Below are 19,840 nucleotides of genomic sequence, written 5' to 3' on the forward strand. Positions count from 1 at the left end.
GACTTAGCTGTGCCCATGTGGGGAAGACTTGAGCATTCTACTTTTGCTGTGTAGGCTGGCTGGTTATTTTTATTCAGTCATTTGTACCTCGCCATTCTCTTCTTGCAGAGTGTTTGGGTTTAAACCTTTTGGTTTTTTAAAAATAGCGCTATAGTGATAGCGAAGAGTACAAACACACACCAGAGTCCTAAGTGTCAGCTTATCTGCACGGTGAGTACTTAGGCGATCAAGAAAACTGAACGTGCTTTAGAAGGAAACTTACTGCTGACTGTGCCACACCCCTGCCCTGAGTCGTGAGTGCAGGCAGCTGAAGACAGAGAGCTGCATACGAGCAGTGTCGAGGAGTTGCAACTGCGCTGTTGCCTCTGGACTGCTCTGAGCCCAGGACCCGCTCCCTTTTGTTAAAGGGTGAGTGGCGAGTGTTCAAGGAGGCGTAACAGTCGTCCCGGCCCAAAGCGAGACTTTCTCCCGGACTCCGAAGAGCCCGGCTCCATTCAGTGCTTGGCGTGTGGTGGGCACTCCAGAGGGTGCAGCGAGGAGGGCAGGGTAGGGCCCTCACCCTGCCGGTGCACCGTCCTGCATTCCTGATGGCCGCCTTACGCTCTCAGCACTGCCTCGTTCGTGCAGGGGAGCCCTCGCGAGTCTCTAGAGCGGCAGGAAACAGACTTCCCCATTCCAGGGAAGGCTAAGATCGAACTTAACCTTCACAGAAACCTAGTCCTCAAGTCTCCTTTTCGGAGTACACACTTGCCAGGTGCCTTGCTCAGGAGTTTGTGCAGTGAGTTTGTGGCGTGGCGGAAATCAGAGCATGTCCACCTCACTCTCAAGAGCATGTTAGGGCTTTCACATCCGTAACACCCTAAGGTCCGTTTCTCTGACTTTGTGTGTCCACTGACTGTCTTGACACAAGGGTCACAAATCAGTTGCCTCTGGGATGGGACAGGTGTAAAGGAAGTGGGGAAAAGCAGACTGTGAGGGACATACCTGGAAGTGCTGTGCTAAACAGCACCTGGCGGCTCAACTTCAGCGTCAGGGAGTAATAGGGAGTGGTGGGAACTGTGGCAAAGTGGAGAGCAGAGACTTGTAGGGGCAGCTGCTGTGCACCTCTAGCTCTAGCTGACTTCTGTTATTTACTTTTTGTGAGGAAGATCAGCCTGAGCTAACTTCGATGCCAATCCTCCTCTTTTGCTGAGGAAGATTGGCCCTGGGCTAACATCCGTGCCCATCTTCCTCCACTTTATATGGGGCCTTCGCCACTGAGTGGCTTGACAAGCAGTGCGTCAGTCCACACCGGGATCCAAACCTCTGAACCCCTGGCCACGAAGTGGGCGCTCAAACTTAACCACTAGGCCACGGGCTGGCCCCTGACTTCTGTTATTTTTAATAACAGCTTTATTGAGGTATAATTCACATACTACAGAATTCATTCATTTAAAGTGTGTACAATTCAGTGGTTTTTAGTATGTTCATAGATATGTGCAACCATCACCACAGTTAGTCTTAGAGTATTTTCATCACCACCAAAGAAACCCCATACACTTTAGCTATCTAATAAGGATAAGCTGATAGAGGTCTAGCCTCCTCCCTAATCTTACAGGCAGCGCACACACACACACACAAGGGTATTGGATTTTTGTCACATGCTTTTTCTGTGTTTCTTGAAGTAATCATGTTTTTGTTTTTTATTCTATTGATATGGTGTATTACATTAATTGACTTTCAGATGTTAAACCAACCTTGCATTCCTGGGATAAGTGTTACTTGGTCCTGATAGGTAATTCTTTTTGCATGTAACTAGATTCACTTTGCTAGGATTCTGTTGAGTTGATGTTCATGTTCACAGTAGATATTGTTCTCTGGTTTTCTTTCTGTGATGCCTTTGTCTGGTTTGGGTATCAGGGTAATATCAGCCTCATGGAATCACTGAAGTATTCTCTCTTCTAATTTTGGAAGAGTTTGTGTAGAATTGATGACAATCACTCCTAAATGTTTGGTATAATTAACCAGTGGAGCCATCTGGACATGGGCTTTTTCTTCATGGGTAGTTTTTGATTACTAATTCACTCTCTTCACCTGTTGCAGGTCCATTCAGATTGTTTCTTTTTGAGTCAGTTTTGGTAGCATATGTCTTTCTAGGGCAACTCAGTTTTTGTTATTTTGTGTTTTTTAACATTTTTTTACATTCCTCCGTGATTGACCTTGGTCTGTAGCTGTCTTGCGAAGAGGATGCTTTCTCACAGTGCAGTCCCTCGGTGAAGGATGAAGAAGCATGTCATAATATCCCTGTTTTTCTCAGAAACAAAATCGCAGGTGGCAGGACCTCTTAGGTTTATTGCCATAAATCAGAGCAAAAAAACCCATCTCTCAGCACCTGGGAGCAAATGTGTGTTGTTAGAGGAAGCTTGAGGGTTGCTGGAAGCCTGAGATCGTGGGAAGCTGTACTGTAAGCATTTTCATTTCCTTTATAAAAGAAAGACTAACTCCAGAGCCATTCTTCCTGCCATGTAACTGAGTGTTCACTGTCAAATCTTTCACATTAAAGGAAAACCTCAAATCATAAACAATTCCAACTGTTTAAAGTATGCCTTGCTTTGCTTTACTTCTAGAGATTAAAAATAACTCCCCTGTTATCAGTAAGAGGAAAATTTCAAGTTAGAAAAAATGTGTACAGTGCCAACAAAACTTGGGAACCCTTTCCCTCACATTTGTCTCCCACCACACATTTTGAATGAGCCCTGTGGGTGGACCTCTGGACAGAGAGAGACCTTTCCTCCAAGAACAAGAGCTTCTGAGAGACCGTGATGGACTAGGCTGCCTCTACAGGTAGCGAGCACCCCATCCCTGGAGGCATTCAAGCAGAAGCTAGGACACTTGTCTGAAAGACTCAAGATGAAATTCTAGCATCAGAGCCCAATTTCCCCAGAAGACCTGTGAGCCCCTGTTCAGTCCTCCAGTGCTGCAGTTCTAGGATTACCCCTTGCAGTCCCTGTCAGCAGCAGGTTCTGGGATTCTCCTAGTCAAGACTAGTATTGATGCCCCTGTTTTACAGACGGTCCCAGCAGAGCTATAGCAGTCCTGTGTCCGGGTTCTGGTCTGGCCTTTGCTCATGGGTCTCATCTCTTTCATGGCTCTTCTGGAGTGGGACTGAGTGCCCTGTTGCAGGCACAGCCCCCAGGACACGTCCAGCACTGTGGGACGTGCCAGTCACACCCCACGTGGCAGGCCCCACAAGGACTGCTTTTGCCCCAGAAGGTATCCTGGTGGCACCTTGACTCTGTGGTCTCCACATCCCCTCATCTTGGGCCTGGGCAGAGACCTCGCAGCTCGAGGGGGGTCGTGTGCTGCTTCTGCCTCTTCTGTAACTTGCAGGAGGAGTTTTTCGTGGAGTGTTGACAGTCGGTGACAGGTGCTAGCAGCTTCTCTGATGGTGGTTTCTGAAGGACGTTTACGCATTTCTTTGGTGTTTTCCAGCTGCTAGTGCTTGGCGTTCTCATTCCCTTAATCACAGAGACAAGAAAGCCCACAGCAGTTCTTTGGTTAGCTCATAGAAAATGTTTCTTTCTTTCCTATTGATATACATTCGGGATGCAGGAATGGCTCGTGGGTGTGTTTTGGCTTCAGTGTCTCCGGGAGGAGCATGGAGCTCACGCATCAGGGCCATTGTGAAGGTTGTTATCTGCACACAATACACCAAGGAGCTGTGCAGGGCTGTGCTTCATTCTGCTCACACAGCCCCAAAAACTTCGCTGCAAGGGCCTTTATTACATTTTGGCTGGCTTGCATGTAGGAGTGTTTACCTGATTTAAACTTAGGGTTTCTTTCTTCTCAACAGTTCTTTACGTTTCAAAATAAGTCCTCCAAGCAGAACTTCGTGTGGTTATAAGAGTAAGAGGAAGGAGCCTACTGTCTTGAGCACTTCACACCTTCGTTAATGCAATCGTTCAGCGAAGATGGGTGCCTGTCGTGTGCCAGGCGCTGGTCCAGGCACTGGGGATTTGGTGGTGAACAGGTCAGCTGCAGGCTCTGTTCTCAGCAGCCCAGGTCTTTCTCTCCATCTCCTTGGTCCTGTGGCACATAGCCAGTCATGGTGATATCGTGCATCCGAGGAGGCACGTTAGGAAGGGCGTCCGCCTCCTTGAGATGAGGCAGGAAGTGGGTGGCAGCCACAGAGCTTGAACTCACGTGTGTCCTGCTTTTCCCCTGAGAATGACCTCTGGGCAGAGGTACCTGCCCCAGCCCTGGCCCTGGGGGAGGTCTCGGGGCTGCTGGGGTCCCTGGATAAAGTTTTGTCCAGTGTTCAAGCCAGGACCCTGCCCAGTGCCTGTGCCTGTGATCGTCGCGTGATCTTGGTCATTCTCCACAGCCTTGAGGGCCTAGTTGGGGCACAGATCCTGACACTCTTGCGTGGTGTGGCCCAGCCCACTGTGCGACATTGGCAGAGCACGCCCTAGAAGCGAGCTGATGGCTCCAGTGATGTTTGGAAACATTTGTAGGGTCCTTACTCTTCTGCAAATGCCACCCATCAAGGGACAAGTCTGAAGCGTGATGGGGCCAAGGGAAGGGAGAAGCCAAGATGATGCAGGCAGAACCTCGGGGCCTGGAGGATGCGCGTGGATGTCACAGCGTCAGCCCGCTCGTGAGCAGAGCTGCCTCTGGCTCCGCGTACAGCGTCGTAATGAGTAATAATGCATTCATCGCCTCTGAATTGACGACAGGGCTTTCCCCCGGCTCAGCGTGCGCTGGTGTTCTCAGGAGGCAGCACGAAGAAGTGAGAATTCACCCTGGGCGTGGATTCCCCACCCCTCTCCTGCACACACATTCTCTTGTATGTCGGTCCAGGAAGCAAGGGGTTGGAAGTCTGGAGAAGCAGGCCGCTGTGACAGGCGGCGCACAGTCTAGAGTTAGGAGTGGGGCAGTTCCCACTTGGCCACCGCTGTCCCCTCACTTCCCGAGTGCACTGTCTTTGTCTCCAAAGCAGCCGAGTGAGCTCTGGCGTAGAGCGTTGTTCAGGTGGGCGTGAAGTGAGCTGGTGACCGGGCGGGCCAGGCCTGCAGCCTCTGCTCTCCGTGGATGGCAGCGTGACGCCACCCTCGCTTCTGTCATCTGGCGGGGCTGGGCGGCCAGCCTCTGGGAAATCAAGCGGAAGAGGAGTTGATTTCCCCACCACCATTTTATGTCTTTGCTTAAAATGTGCAAAGTGAGTCTTCCGAAGGAGAGAAAAACAGAAAAAGAAAAAGCCCTCCGTACCTTCCCCTCGTGAGTCTATCAGCAGTCGGTACATGTGGCTTCTTCGTGCTGTGAAGGGCGCCTCAGCTCCTGGCGGCGGTAACTTTTGCAGGAGGAGCAGATCGGAGCCTCGAGTTATGTTCTCAAAGAAAGCTCTCATTGTTCTCTGTAATTTTTATATGAGTACTCTCTGGGGAAAATGTAACAAGCCAGGGTGAATCGTCCTCTGCACGAGAGACCCGGTGGCTCCCAAACCGCACTCCTCAGCCCATGTTTAATACCAGACTGGCATGGCGGTGGCTCAAATTACATAGCCATCGTTTCGGAGCATAAATGTGATCTCCACTCTGGGATCTTGATCAATTGACTTAAAGTCATTGTGGGAAATAGCCCAGGCGCGCATCGTCTGTGTGGATGGCCTGAGCTCAGGCATATGGCAGAGTTCTCAGCCCGGCCAGCTTGCTAATTCTCACTGCCCCCAGCTCACGGGGGGCCTGGGGCCCGTCTGGGCTCTGGCCTTTCCCTGCGGTCCTCTTCCTGTCCTGGTCACTGGAGGCGTCTGGCTCTGGGAGTGGCCAAGGACGGTAGAAGGAGCCCTAAACTGGAGTGTGAGTGCCTGGGTCCCCCCGTGCTGCCCTTTGAGGGCTCGTTCCCAGCCTGCATGGGCCTCAGTTTCCCCCATATGTACATTGAGGGGTTGGACCAGAATCAGCACTTCCCAAATAGATGTGGGGACAAGGGGTTTGCAGGCTTTTTTTTTTTGGAATTTTCAAGTATTAACAAGTGGGCTGAAGCACCAGATTCCTTTATTGGGACCAGAGTGACCCAGCCGTGACCGAATCTTGATTTAATCAAGGCGTGTTTATTGAGGCGAGTCTGTGCCAGATGCTGGGCTCAGTCCTGAGGCTGCAGTAGGGGAGAAGATGGCCTGGAGGAGAAGGAGGGACACTGAACGATGGTCTACGTCAGGACCAAAGGACAAGCGGCGTAGCTGTCCTGGGAGAACTGAGCAGAGGGGCGAGGGAGCCTGCCCTGTCTGGGGTCAAGGGAAGGCTTTCCCGAGGGAGGCCGCTCAAACAGGGGCCTGAAGGGGGAGTGGGAGCCAGCAGGTGCGACGGGAGGAAGGGAGCCCCAGATCTTGGAGATGGGCTGTGCGGCCCTGGGGCAGGCAGGCAGGCAGGCGCTGGCAGCTTTGAGGAGCGGAGAGGAGTGTGGCTGGAGTGTGACAGCGGTGGGGCGTGTGTTTGCAGAGAAGTTAGAGGCCGTGGGCGGACGAGCGGTGCCATGTTCTCACAGGACACGTTGGGGTTTGGCCTCCCTCCCTGCGCAGCCTTTGAAGGGTTTTAACCTGGGTGCCATGTCATCGTATTTGGTTGTCTCCTTAAGGTCAGAAACTTGATGTGTTTTCACAGTTTCCTTTTTTGTTCCAGTATTATTGAGTTATACACATACAGCACTGTATAAGTTTAAGGTGTATGTACGATGACCTGACTTACGTGTATGGTGAAATAACTACCACAACAAGTTAACATCCATCATCTCAATAGACTAAAAAAGAAAAGAAAAATGTGTTTTCCTTGTGATGAGAACTCTTAGGATCTACTCTCTTAACTTTCAAATATACCAAAAACATGTTAACTATAGTTACCATGCTGTACATTATGTTCCCAGTACTTATTCATCTCATAACCAGAAGTCTGTATGTTTTGTGCCTTTGGACAACTTTCACCCAAATTGCCCCACCACCAAATTTATGGGTAACCATAAATCTGATCTCTTTTTCTATGAGTTTGTTTTTTGTCTGGCTTTTTAGATTCCACCTGTAGAGACATCATGCGGTATTTGTCTTTCTCTGTCTGGCTTGTTTCACTGAGCATAACGCCCTCAAGGTACATCCATGTTGTTGCAAATGGCTGAATTTTCTTCTTTTTATGGCTGAATAATATTCTGTTGTATACATATACCACAACTTCTTTATCCGTCGATGGGCACTTAGGTTTGCTTCCATGTCTCAGCTGTTGTGAGTAATGCTGTGATGAATGTAGGGGTGCCGATATCTCTTCAGCATAGTGTTTTCTTTTCCTGCGAAGATAGTCCCAGAAGTAGAATTGCTGGATCATACAGTAGTTTTTAAGAAATTTTTTGAGGAGCCTCCATACTGTTTTCCATAGTGGCTTCACCAATTTACATTCCCACCAACAGTGCCCAAGGGTTCCCTAATCTCCACATCCTTGCATGCTTGTTAGCTCTGATCTTTTTGATGACAGCCATTCTAACAGGTGTGAGGTGATACCTCATTGTGGATTTGATTTGCATTTCCCTGATGGTTAGTGATATTGAGCATCTTTTCACGTACCTGTGGCCATTCTTTGGAAAAATGTCTATTCAGGTCCTTGGCTCATTTTTTAATTGGATCGTTTTTCTTGTTATTGAGTTGTATGTGTTCTTTATGTATTTTGGATATTAACTGCTTATCAGATATATGGTTTGCAAATTTTTTTCCTTCCCATAGGTTGTCTTTCGTTTAATTGACCATTTCCACAGGTTCTTGATATTGAAATTCTAGCTTTGCAAACACTGAACTGCTCACTGTACACATCTCCTCCGCAAAATGAATGTAAGACCATGCACCACAGGCAGCAAAGCCAGGGTCAGCTAGAGGTGGGAGGCAGCCCGCCAGGCTCGCCCGCCTGCTCCGTGGCTTGTCACCACCTGTCCGGCCCCTCAGACACCCCCTTTAAATACACACCCGAGCAGTATAAATTGCTGCAAGCCCACCTTCAGCAGATGCATGTTAAGACAGCTGCCAAGTGTGTGAATGCCTGCCCCCTGCAGCATGAGGGAATGGTCCTGATGCAGATTGTCAGGGGAGAGAGTCTCCGGAAGGCGAGATCCCTGGAAGTGGGTGGAGAGAAGAGAAGCCTTGGAAGGCGCTCGTTGGCACTTCAAGACTGGGAAACGGTAGCTCAGATGTGTCCCTTCACTCAGAACACTTTATGAGGTCTCAACTTCCAACAGCTGGGGTTGCAGAGGTGAACGAGACTCAGAGAGCTCACACTGAAGAGCCTAGCGGCCTGTACGGTGTGCTCCCAGGTCCTATGATTCTGTGAGCAGACTGGAACTTCTGCGTGAGGGCTCCCTTTGGAAAGCAGCTATCTCCTGCTCTGCCCGCCCCTGACTTGTGGGGTGCTCTTCTGTTCCCGGAGCTGCAGGGGCAGGTGGCCTGGATGGGAGATGCGGAATGCGTGTTTGAATCCTCCCTCCGCCTCCAAGTGGCTGTGTGCCCCAGGCTCTTTGAGCAACTTCCATTTCCTTCTCTTTGTAAGTTGTACAAAGTTGAAATAAATGCTCTCTGAGATCCATCCCAGCACTAGCATTTTGCAACCCGAGCCTGTCCCCTGGCGGTGGGGGCTCATGATGAGGGGTGGGCAGGATGATATTTGGGTTAGGATTTTCCTTGTCTGCTCCTCGAGCCCTGGCCCGGAGGTCTGTGGAGGTGGCATCCTGTGGGTGATAGGCTGATGCCGTGAGCAGCTACGTAACCGAGTCCACCTCTGCCCTCGCAGGTGCACCCTCTGCGCCCGGGCACGTCGACCATCATGATCCATGACCTGTGCCTAGCCTTCCCGGCCCCGGCCAAGGCTGCCGTTCACGTCTCGGACATTCGGGAGCTGTACGTCCGCGTAGTGGACAAGGTCGGTGCCAGCTTGCTGACGTGGCTCCCGCTCTGCTGATTCGTAGAAACCGGGAACCCGGTGCGGCTGTGGGAGGTGTCTGCCCCCTGTCCTCTGCTTTTTCCCCTGGTTTCTGCATCACTCCACCCCCCTTCCAGGTTGCCGCGAGCTTGCACCGCTGTCTCTCACCTCTGTTGTTGTGTGTGCACAGTGCAGAGTAACCCGTGAGGCTGTGCTTCTTCATTCCAGTTGACATCAGTAAGCTCGGCTGCAAATCCCCCTTGAAGCTGGCTCCACATTAGCCTGACTTGGGAATTCCTGTCCTCCTGCTGGCGCGGGTTACTAACCAGCCACGCATACCTTGCTGAACAGAATTTTTCTCCCCAGTATGTATGTTTTGGATTCTCAGGAATTTCAGTGGCAAATCAGTAAAACTCACTAGTGCCAAGTGCTTTTGCAAAGCAGAATATGTGATAGATCTAGACATTTCTTTAATGTAAATAGGCAATTTTATTACTCCAAGTACCTGAAGTAACTGCAGCTAGGCCTACAGAGGGCTGCTGTCAGGCTCCTGTGTTCCTGAGTGGAGAGAATGGGCACTACTTAAAAGCCAGTATTCTCTCACACAGCCTCAAATATTCCTCCTATGACCTTATTTCCACTGATTATGTGCAGACCAGACTTCTGTGTCTTCACTAAGCGTTTCTGACTCTCATTTCCTACAAGAGTCTTACTATGTGTATTGTATGCTGCCAGGTGTGAACTTGTGCGTCACTGTGCGCTTATTGAACTCCTACTGTATGCCTGCTGCCGTTCTAAGCTGTGGCTTATCTCTTTTACTAGATTCTTCTTTAAGAGTGGGGAGTGTGATGTATGCATCTGAGTATCCCCAAGGCCCTTGTGTACAGTAAGCACTTAACTGTCATTTGTTGATGGGCTGATAGTCTGGAGATCGACTCGGGTGGCCTATGCCCGATTCCCAGGGCATGGGTTTGAGGTTGGTAACACTTTCTCAGAACGTCACAGGGTGCCAACACTGGTGGAATTGGCCATTCAGTGGCGACCCCTGAGTCTCTGTCCCCCACGATGTAGGTGGAGATTGGGAAGACGGTCAAGGCATACGTCCGCGTGCTGGACTTGCACAAGAAGCCTTTCCTGGCCAAATACTTTGCCTTCATGGACCTGAAGCTCCGAGCAGCCTCCCAGATCGTCACGTTGGTGTGAGTCCTCCCAGGGGGCAGAGGAGGGCATCTCAGGGACAGCGCCGACCAGTCTGTCCGGGTGGAGAAGTCTCAGCCCTTCCTTCTCTTCCAGGGCCCTTGACGAGGCCCTCGACCACTCCCCTGCCACGTTCCGCGTCCATGGCGTGGCCATTGGCCAGACCAGTCTCACTGCAACCGTGACTGATAAAGCCGGACAGAGAATCAGCGGCCCCACAACAGATCAGTACAGCTGCTCGTCTTCCAGGCCGCCGGGGTCAGCGCAGCCCCTGCCGCATGCACGGGAGGAAGCGGGAGTATGTCTTTTTGTGATAGGCGGGAGTTTTAGAGACAGTCCGGGAAGCCACCGTGGAGAGGCCAAATGAAAAGCCTACAGTGCCCTACAGCGTCCTCTGATTGAAAGGGAGCCTTTACTAGTCCCATCTGGGGGGATCTGGGGGGCAACGCCAGAGGAAGGGGCTGAGTTCATCCCCCTCTGAGACATAGGGGACATGATGCAGCTCAGAGAAGGGGCACGACTTGTCACACGGCAAGGGAATGGCAGGACGTTCTTTAAACCCTTGCAGTGCCGGAAAGTGGTGGCTGGGTAGGAGCTGCAGACAAATTTGGGCTCGTGTGTGGACACACAGTCTGAACTTTAGAACGGGCCCTTGGAAGTGGTGGGCTTCCGTCACGGGAGCTCCTGGAGCAAGCAGTTCCTGCATGAGGGAGCTCTCTCGTCCCCCAGCATCATCTCAGTGTGTAACGTGGGGCTGTCTCGTGGTGTTAGGTTTTGACAGGAGCCCCACAGTCGCCAGGGCACAAGGCAGCCGTGGCCAGGAGATCGTGTCCAAGCGTATCCTTCCGCAGCAGCACTAAACTGTGGGGCTCCTGCCGTGGGTCTTGGCCACGCAGGGGCCGGTGGTCTTTATGTTAATCTGTGTTGTAAAGCCGGTGAATGCCGTCGTGCCTGCAGATGGAAGCGCCCCTTTCTTCTCCCGGCGCACAGGAGTTCACTCTGCCCATAAGCAGCGCGGCCCTGCAGAGACTAGTCCTCAGGCACAAAGCAGCCCCTTGGCCGAGCAGCGCGTTTGCTCGCCCTACAATCTCTTCCGCCGCTCCTGCCAGGCGAGGGCCTGGGGCTGCGGGAGGAGGGTGTTGGCACTCTGCCCGGCTGCAGAGACAGGGGCATCCTCGACCCTGCCCCCCGAGCCCCGCTCTCCTCGTCTGAAAAGTTTCTAGGGCATTGAAGTAGAGAACTATTCTAAGGTAATTTGTCAGTAGAAGTTTGGAGAAATTTGATGAAAGGCAACCTTCCAAAGAGGTGTTGGGGAAATGTGGAAGGCAGTGGATTGGAAACTTGGACATATGTCGGAGTCCCCCGGAGGACTTGGTAGAGCGCAGGACCCCACCTGGTTCCGCAGGTCTGGGTGGGCTGGAGAGTGCACATTTCTCATGGTTCCCACGTGGCATTCACACAGTGGAACACGCCCCCACCACCGCCACCAAGAGCGTGGATCATTGGGCCGGGGTGGGATGAGATCCTGTGGGAACCGCTCAGGCTCCACCAGAGTTGGCCCCAACCCAGACCCTCGCCAGTCAGTCTCCACAGAGGAGTGATGTCCACACAGCATGTTTCTCGCTCCCTGAAGACATGAGGTGTGGATTTCGCCCCACTGCGTGAGCTTGGAACACAACAGTCCCCTTTCTGTCTTGTGTCTCCACACCCAGGTCTTTCCCCCGTTTAGGTTGATGCCCAGGAAGGTGACGCTGATCACTGGGGCCATGATGCAGGTAGGAGCCAAACGCCACATCCTTGCCCCAGCCCCACCTGCGGCCAGCCGTCAGCAATGCCATCAGCAATGCGGGCTGCCGCCTACCCCCGCCTGGCTCCAGGCATGCCTGCCCACCCTGGGCATCAGAAACGGCTAAGGTGGAATGCTCCAGGGTGTTGGCGCCCTCACCCTCTGAGGACAAGGTGTGGGCTGGCGGGGAGGACGGGGGCTGACGGGCACTGCTGTGTCTCCCCGTTCCAGATCACCTCCGAGGGCGGCCCCCAGCCTCAGGTCAACATCCTGTTCTCCATCAGCAATGAGAGCGTTGCGGTGGTGAACGGCGCCGGGCTGGTGCGGGGGCTTGCCATCGGCAACGGCACCGTGTCAGAAGTGCGTGCAGGCCGTGGGCGCTGAGCCCGGCAAGCTCGTCACCGTGTCTCAGGTAACGGGCGTGGGCTCCATCGCGGACACGGGGCCCTCTAGTGATGGGGCACACTGGCGAGTTGGCCAGCTGTGACGGGGAGGACGCCCTGTTTACGGGGTTTGGGCTCTGCTGCTGAGGCCCACCCCTCTCTGAGGGTCCTGTTTCTGCCCTCTGAGTCCACAGCCCCCGTCTGTCACCCCTGCCTGGGATGGCCCTGCCAGCTGGGGGCACCTGGACCGCCAAGGCTGCTTTTCTCCAGACTGAGTCTCCCCAGCTGCTCCTTAAGGGACAGGTCTCCAAGCCCCCGCCCTGGGGACATCCAGTGCATGAAGGTGGCAGCGGTTGTGATAGTGGACTCTGCACTCGCCTCCTCTAGTCCTCAGCATCCTCGTGCATTTTGCTGCTGTCTCTGTTTGCGGATGAGGGGCCTAAGGAGCCAGCTAGTGGCCCACGGCCGCTGCATAGGGGTTCCAGGACTTCATCCGGGACGGCTGACGTCAGAGCTCTCAGCCTTTTGTCCGTTCATTTCAGACAGAGCCTGGGGATGTTCTGATGGAAGAGGAGGGATGCTGTTGGCTCTGACACACTTGGTGGATTGCAGTGTGGGTTTTCAGAGGCATGTGCTGGCTTAGCTGCTGTAAGCGTGGATAGTTGAACACCAATAGTGTTTCAGACCTGGATTTGTATTTCCAGGAGAAAAAGCGAACCTGGGTCATCCACTAATATCTTTTGCTCCGCTGGAGGTGCAGTTCTCTCCCCAGTCCCTTCAGCCCAGGGCGGGATACTCACTAATTGCTTTCGTGGGTCAGCAGAGATGCTAGAAGGCTGAGTTAGGGGAGTCCTCTCCCCAGGAGGGCCTTCCTGCCCCGCGTTGGTGGCACTGACTCTGAGCAGGTGAGAGTTAGTGTCTCCGAGTCTGATGGTTTCCCTTCCTTCCCAGGCGTGGGTCCGTCTTTGGGCCTCTAGAATGGAGATGGAGATGGTTTCCACCTCCTGAGAAGGGCGCAGGGTGCTTGGATTCTCCTGACATCCTTGGCCTGCAGTGACTTGCATCAGGGGGGCTGCTTTGTGGGGCCGGAACCTGGGCTCTAGGAACAGCGTTTGTTTTGTGTGACATGATTGTGGACAAGAACCTTTTCAGAAGCCAGTTATCTCTTTCCTTGTCGGGAATTGGACCCTCTGAAAGCAGTCCGTGAGCCCCCCGAGTTTGACGCATCTAAACACGGCACCCAGGGGGCTGGCGTGGAGTGCCGCCCGGAGCAGGGGAGGCTGGCGCCCTCATTCCCGAGGCTGCCTGTGATCCGACGTTGAGCTCGTTGACTTACTCCCTTTCCCACAGTTTCAGTGTCTCTCCTCGTACCCCAGTTAAACCACAGAGTCCCTCTGCATCACGGGGTCGATGCCCTGGTGCTGCCTACCGATTTTCTAAAGACAAGGCATTGGAATGAAAGTCTGTCCTGTGGCAAACAGCAGGGTTCAGACAGACGTCCTGGAGAGTAAGACGAAGGAGCAGGGAGGCCCTGCATTTTCTCTCTTTAAAGAAAGGATTGGCTTTAGGAACTGGCTCCTTTTTCTTCTCCTGGGGGCCCGGGTGGCTGAAACAGCAGCTGGCTGGAGAGTCAGCTTGAGGGGCCCCCAGCTGTGTGTTTCCCCCTGGCCAGCACTCCTCTCTGAGGTCTGCCCTTGCGGGCCACCTCCCTCTCTGCAGCCCCGTCTGGCAGGTCGGGAGGGGAGCTGGGGGAAGGTCCTGGTGCCCCTTGGCAGATGTCGAGGCTGCGCCACCAGCTCCATCTGAAAGGCGTCTCCTTGAGCCCAGGTAGGTAGCGGCTCAGCCTGAAGCCCGCGTGTCCACGGAGGATGTGTGATTCTGGTCAGAAGCTTCTAGTTCCATCTGTCCAAGAATCAGCACCCAAGGCTGAGGGAGGGGCCAGGACTGGCAGGAGGAGACTGAACAGTGGGAAGGACGAAGGGAAGGAAGGGAATGAGTGTTTATTGAGCCTACTGGTTGCTAGGTGTTAGCCCAGATCACAAAGAACAGGAATTGGGCTCAGCATGAGCACATGTAAAAAGAGTCTAGTAGCCTGGATTCAGCATGATTCAAGAGTACTATGAGTAAGCCAATCAAGTTAGCCTTTGGCCAGATTAATAGGAATACAGAGTTCAGAATGAAGGAGAGTATAAGGTCTGCTTTAATCATACTCTGCCTGCCTCCTGCATTCATCCCTGTACTCTGCTCAGAGAGCTCGACAAGCTGGATTTGGGGTTGGCAGGGTCTGGAGACCTGTCCTGTAAGGGCTGCCCAGCCTAGAGAAGAACAGTCCCCAGTCACTGCCCCCAAGTCTCTGCAGCGCTCGCCTGGAGCATCTGGATCAGACAGGTCTATCGGCTCAGAAGACCAGGCGGGGACCCCCCCAAGGGGATGGGAGGGCAGTGGCCAGATCCATGTGGGGTGAGCCACCCACAAAGCCAGGTAGCCTGAGGCAGAGAAGCATCGTGCTGGACACCCTGTGGGTGCCTTCTAGCTACGTGACCCTCAGCTGGCCTTGGCAGGAGCCCCCTTCCTTGGTGGGTCCCCTCCCGAAACACCGCCCCCCCACACCGCCCCTACCCCGGCCAGCCTGAGCCCCAGGGCCCTTTTCCTAGGATCTCGTGGAGGTGGAGGTGCTGCTTCTCCAGGCGGTGAGGATCCGCGCCCCCATCACTCGGATGAGGACGGGGACCCAGGTGAGGCGGGGACCTCTCCAGCCCCTCCTGTCTGTGCCATCTGAGCAGCCTCTTGCCGGGTCTGGGGCTCTGGGTTCTGGGTCCGGAAGAGCTTGGGGGAGCCCCTGCTGGGACACTGTGCCTTCTCCATGCCCTTCACCTGCTCACCCTGGGGACCTGCGGGCTCCGCTTCACTGTCCAAAGGGACCTGCCCCGCGGTTTCCTGCTCCAGGACACGGCGCCTCTCACAGCACGAAGGCCCTGTTCGCTTGGTGCCTGTGTCCTCGCCTGCTCTGGGGGGCGGTCCTGAGCGATGCCCCCGTCTCCCCGCGCCTGGGGCGGCACCGGCACGTGACAGGAGCCAGCGGTTGTGTGGCGTGCCCCTGCTGAGAGCTTTCTGTGCATTGGGTCACTGGCTGTTCCTGCCCACCCCGTGAGGTAGCTGCCGGTGCCGTTTCCGTGTCACGGGCGGGGAAGGGAGCATGAGAAAGCTTGAGGCGGCTGCCCCGGCCACACCGCTGTCAGCGACGGAACCGGGAGGCCACGCGGGCGGCCGGGCTCCGAGTCTGTCTGCCCTTGGGCTGCGTCGCCTCCCCGTGCCGTCTGGTAGGCGCTGGGTCAGCGTGGGGAGGGAGACCGTGAGTCCCACCCGCGCCCATCCCCCGTGAGCGGGGAGCCCCTGCTAGCTGGAGGGAGAGGAGCAGAGCAGGGGCTGCGGGGCGGGGCGAGCCGTGCTGCCAGGGCTGCAGGCGTCTGAGAGCTCGGGGGGGTCGCTTCAGGAGCGGGGCTCTGGGCCCCGGGAGGACAGGGTGGGGAGGGGCTCGTTCTGTCTCGCGTTTCATGCTTTGCTCTTTCATCGGACCGTGCCGAGTCCGTCTCTGGTTAGGGAAGAGCCGGGCGCGGCTCCCCTTGCACGAAGGAGACGGGGAGGTGCCCAGGCAGTGGAGAGGCCGTGCGGGCGGTGTCCCCGGGCTTTGGGGCCCTCCCGGCGGTGGGACCCTGGTGGTCACGGGGCCTGGCCTCTCCCCTGTAGATGCCGGTTTACATCACTGGGATCACCAACGACCAGAACCCTTTCTCCTTCGGCGATGCTGTGCCAGGCCTGACCTTCCACTGGTCGGCCACCAAGCGGGACATCGTGGACATCCGGGCGCGGCACCACGAGGTAACCACCCACCCCGAGCACCACCCTCCATCCCAGGCCAGTGTCTCTGCACACGAGGTCTGCACCTTCACGCCCAGGCGGGCCCTGGTCCCTCGCTGCCCCTCTCGAGGCTCATCAGGACTCTTTCTCCCAAATGCTGCCGCCACGTTCTTCATACCCCCGCATCCTTCCTTGACTCTCACACCTGCTGGGGTCCAGAAATATGGGATCCCAGCGATCCCTCTCGCAGTACCCAGGCCTGTCCACAGCCCTTTTCATTTCCAGCACGTTCTTGCTGACCGTTACAGAGGCCCTCAGTGGGTAACCCTCCTGACAGAAGGCAGCAAAATGACGGCCTTGTAGGGAAGTCATGGAAGTGCCAGAATGTCATAGGGTCTTGGTCAGGGTCCCTGGTCTCTAGTTTCTGACCCCTTTCTGAGACAATGCTTGGCAGCTGGGGTTTTCTCCAGGTTTATCCCAGAGGCCGCACTCCCCTCCGCAGCCCTCCATTGGTGGGGCGTAGTCCTTCCTCCAGATCTCAGAGGTGGAATGTGCTGGAGAGAACCGAGTAACCCTCCAGTGGTAACCAAGCCCAGCCATGGGTAGGGGATCCCGGGTGCCCAGCGAGCCAGTGGGGAAATGGGACTGGTGCCAGCCCTGGGGACTCAGGCTGCAGCCCAGGTCACAGCGGGGACCAGTAGGGAGTGGTTCTGGGAGGTTTCTTCTTGCCTTATCTGTGGACAGTGGGGCGCTGGGGAGGGCGCCAGGCACGGGCCTGGGGTTTCCTAGAGGCTGCCCGAAGCTCCTCTAGTGTAGGACGAGTGCCTGCCAGCCTACCTGGTGGGGCCAGGGTCCTGTCCCCACTGCCGGGGGCATCCCCAGACTGCTCGCGTGGTACCTGGGTAGTGTGACCTATTCACAGACACCCCAAACCAGGGGGCCCTCCGGGGGAGCACCGCCAAGCCTCGCGTCCCTCTTAGTGATTCATAACCCACTCCTACACGCTGAAGGCTCTAAGAGGTCCTGCCGTAGAATGCTGGCTTGTGTGGGGTGGCCCAGCCTCTTCCACGAGCACCTGTGAACGTGGTGAAACTGAGCTGGGGCATGCTGCGCTGGTGCTGGGCCGACTGTGGGCTGCCGCCCCGGGGTTAGCAGGCCCTGAGCAGTGCAGGAAGGCAGCAGCCTCTGAGATCAGGGAGGCAGCTGTCAGGGAATCTGGGACTCCTGCACGGCTCTGCCCTTGGGAGGGTGCTGGGGCCCTGGGGCTCTCCCTGAAGACGTGTTTGTCTGTCCCAGGCATCGCTCCGGCTCCCGTCACAGTACAACTTTGCCATGAACGTGCACAGCCGGGTGAAAGGCCGGACCGGGCTGAGAGTGGTGGTCAAGGCCCTGGACCCCACAGCTGGGCAGCTGCATGGCCTCGCCAGAGAACTCTCTGATGAGATCCAAATCCAGGTAAAGGACAGGTGTGCAGAAGCCACCCTTAGAGGGAGGGTAAGTGCCGACCCCGCAGCCCGTCTCCTCCTCCCAGGGGCCGTGTGGGCACACTGCGGGTGGGCACAGGGCTGGGGGCCCTGCCCCCGAGGAGTGCTCTTTCTGCAGGGGTCTGGGGTCGGGGGTAGATGAGGTGCTCTGGGGGCTCACAGGCGGGCTGACGGGCTCCACGGAGGAGTGACGTTGCAGGATGGGCGGGGTCGGCCAGCAGGCCCAGAGGAGGGAATGGCCCCTGCAGAGTCCTGGAGGTCCGAAATAGCTTGATAAAATAGCTTGACGTGTTCCAAAAATAGCAAACAGTTCTGAGCTTGGCATCTGGGGTGCCTTCTCGAGAGGAAGAGGCTGGAAAATCGTGTGAGCTGGGCATGCATTTAACTGTATTTATTTCACAAACACGCATGGAGCGCTTGCCAGAGGCAGCCGTGCTTTCCCACTGCCCAGTGCCGCTCACCCAGGGCTCCCGTGAAGCCTGCGGGGCAGGAGCTGCGGGTGCCGCTGCTTGACGATGAGCCTGCGGCCCCAGGGGGCGGAGCAGCCCTCGCCAGGTTCCAGCAAGTGGGCAGGGGGCCCCGAAAGGCCTTGAGGGCTGTGCCGTGTGGGCAGCCCGTTGGTTGACAGATGGAAACCGAGCCTCAGAGAGGGAGCTGGCCTGTGCAGAGCCCCAGAGGGTGCAGGGAGGCTGAGTCAGGTCCCAGAGCCCAGCGTCCTTCTCCCGCTCAGGGCTTGGCCCCCCGTCTCTCTCCAGCCTCCCTCCTACTTCCCCCGCCCCCTGGACCCCTCTGTAAAACCGGGAGGGGACAGGTTGCCTCTGAAGAACATTTCTAGCTTCAAGGGCCCCAATCTGCTAGTCTGGGACTTAGGAACCCCCGGGACCCCTAAATTGCAAAGAAAAACTGAGAGTGAGAAATATGAGAAAAGAAACAGGTTCCAGCGCCCTCTTCAAGAAAAAATAAACCATTTCTAATGCAGGCACATGCCCAATCAGGGAAAGAAGCAGATTTTCAGAGAAAGAAATGCCTGTTTACCAAGCTCCTCACCCCTGCCTGCACGTGCACACACATACACACACAAACACACACAGACACGTAAACACATACAGACATCCTCTTCCTGGCTAAAAGTAAAATTAAGTTCTGGCACCTCTCATGGAATTAAAGACAGGGGTTTGCACTTCCAGATTCTGTGGCCCCAGTTGGGTCACTTAACAGCTCTGTGCCTCAGTTTCCCTAGCTGACAGCAGAAGGAGTTTGAGTACCTCAGAAACTTAGAGAAGCTGGATCCGGCCCAGAGACGTATTTGGTTTCAGTGCTTCGAAAAAGCTTTTATTTGTTGCCAACGTTTAAAAATAGGATGATTTTGTATAAAAATCCAATATGCTACTTGTCCTGAAGACATGGCATTTTGCCACATGGCAAAATCAGCAGGAGATGGGAAGCAGCCTCCCCTTGATAGAGCTGTTCTCTCCCGTTGGCCACAGGCCCCACCGCTCCCTGCTGTCTCTCTGACAGGCTGAAGATCAGTTGCCCTTTACCATGATGCTTGTGCTGTTGCTTTTCTGACAGTTAACGGAGAGGGAGATATCTCTTGTACCTTCACCTCCATCTAAAGAGGGACGACAGAGAATACCTGTTTCCTTAGGAAAAATAGGAGGGAACGTATTTGTACATGCATTTCCTGCACAGTCTGTGTGTCCAAGGTGAAGTTAACGAGGCTGCGTCACTCCGGACGCTGCCTGCCTGGCGGAAGGACTCGCCCGACACAGAACCCCGTCCAGCTCCCAGGGCCGTTTGTCAGTCACCGTTTAGGAAGTGCTGCCACTCAGTGTGTCACACAGGTCCCACAGCTCTTCGAGACAGGCGTGGCAAGGATTATTCGTTTTAGACCCATTTTACAGACGAGCAAATCTAGGCTTAAATATATGCTCAGAACACAGCAGTGCTGGGAGGTGGGGAATCAGGCCAGTTTCCCCTTGGAAGATCACCCGTCAGTTCAGACGATCTCAGACACGGGACCTTAGGCGAATGCAGCTGGTCTGATCAGATCAGAAGCGGGTGGGGGGGGCTCAAAGCAGTGCTCGGCATCCAGGCTCGAGGGTCCTCAGAGAAGGGGCCTTAGAAGGGTGTCGGGCGCATGAGGATGTGTGCAGAGAGGGGTCTGGAGTTCTGGGGTAGGTGCTGCCGCCGGGGGCTCTGGAGCCATCG

General features: G+C 55.0%; 1 protein-coding gene across 1 annotated transcript in view; it reads left to right on the top strand.

Moving 5' to 3' along the window:
• Positions 1 to 7,056: 7,056 nt before the first annotated feature.
• LOC106803971 (nuclear pore membrane glycoprotein 210-like) overlaps positions 7,057 to 19,840 on the top strand; it is a 34,359-nt gene continuing 21,575 nt past the window's right edge. The window contains exons 1-12 of the mRNA XM_087431700.1: positions 7,057 to 8,547; positions 8,793 to 8,921; positions 9,993 to 10,120; positions 10,215 to 10,416; positions 11,015 to 11,227; positions 11,831 to 11,893; positions 12,136 to 12,264; positions 14,942 to 15,022; positions 15,527 to 15,607; positions 16,035 to 16,166; positions 17,442 to 17,600; positions 18,081 to 18,194. Of these exons, the coding sequence (XP_087287826.1) occupies positions 8,461 to 8,547; positions 8,793 to 8,921; positions 9,993 to 10,120; positions 10,215 to 10,416; positions 11,015 to 11,227; positions 11,831 to 11,893; positions 12,136 to 12,264; positions 14,942 to 15,022; positions 15,527 to 15,607; positions 16,035 to 16,166; positions 17,442 to 17,600; positions 18,081 to 18,194 (1,518 nt within the window). The 5' untranslated portion in view covers positions 7,057 to 8,460. The remainder of the gene's footprint in view (positions 8,548 to 8,792; positions 8,922 to 9,992; positions 10,121 to 10,214; positions 10,417 to 11,014; positions 11,228 to 11,830; positions 11,894 to 12,135; positions 12,265 to 14,941; positions 15,023 to 15,526; positions 15,608 to 16,034; positions 16,167 to 17,441; positions 17,601 to 18,080; positions 18,195 to 19,840) is intronic.

This window comes from Ceratotherium simum, chromosome 5 (assembly GCF_057802395.1).
Source record: "Ceratotherium simum simum isolate JZ-2026a chromosome 5, ASM5780239v1, whole genome shotgun sequence".
NCBI lineage: Eukaryota > Metazoa > Chordata > Mammalia > Perissodactyla > Rhinocerotidae > Ceratotherium > Ceratotherium simum.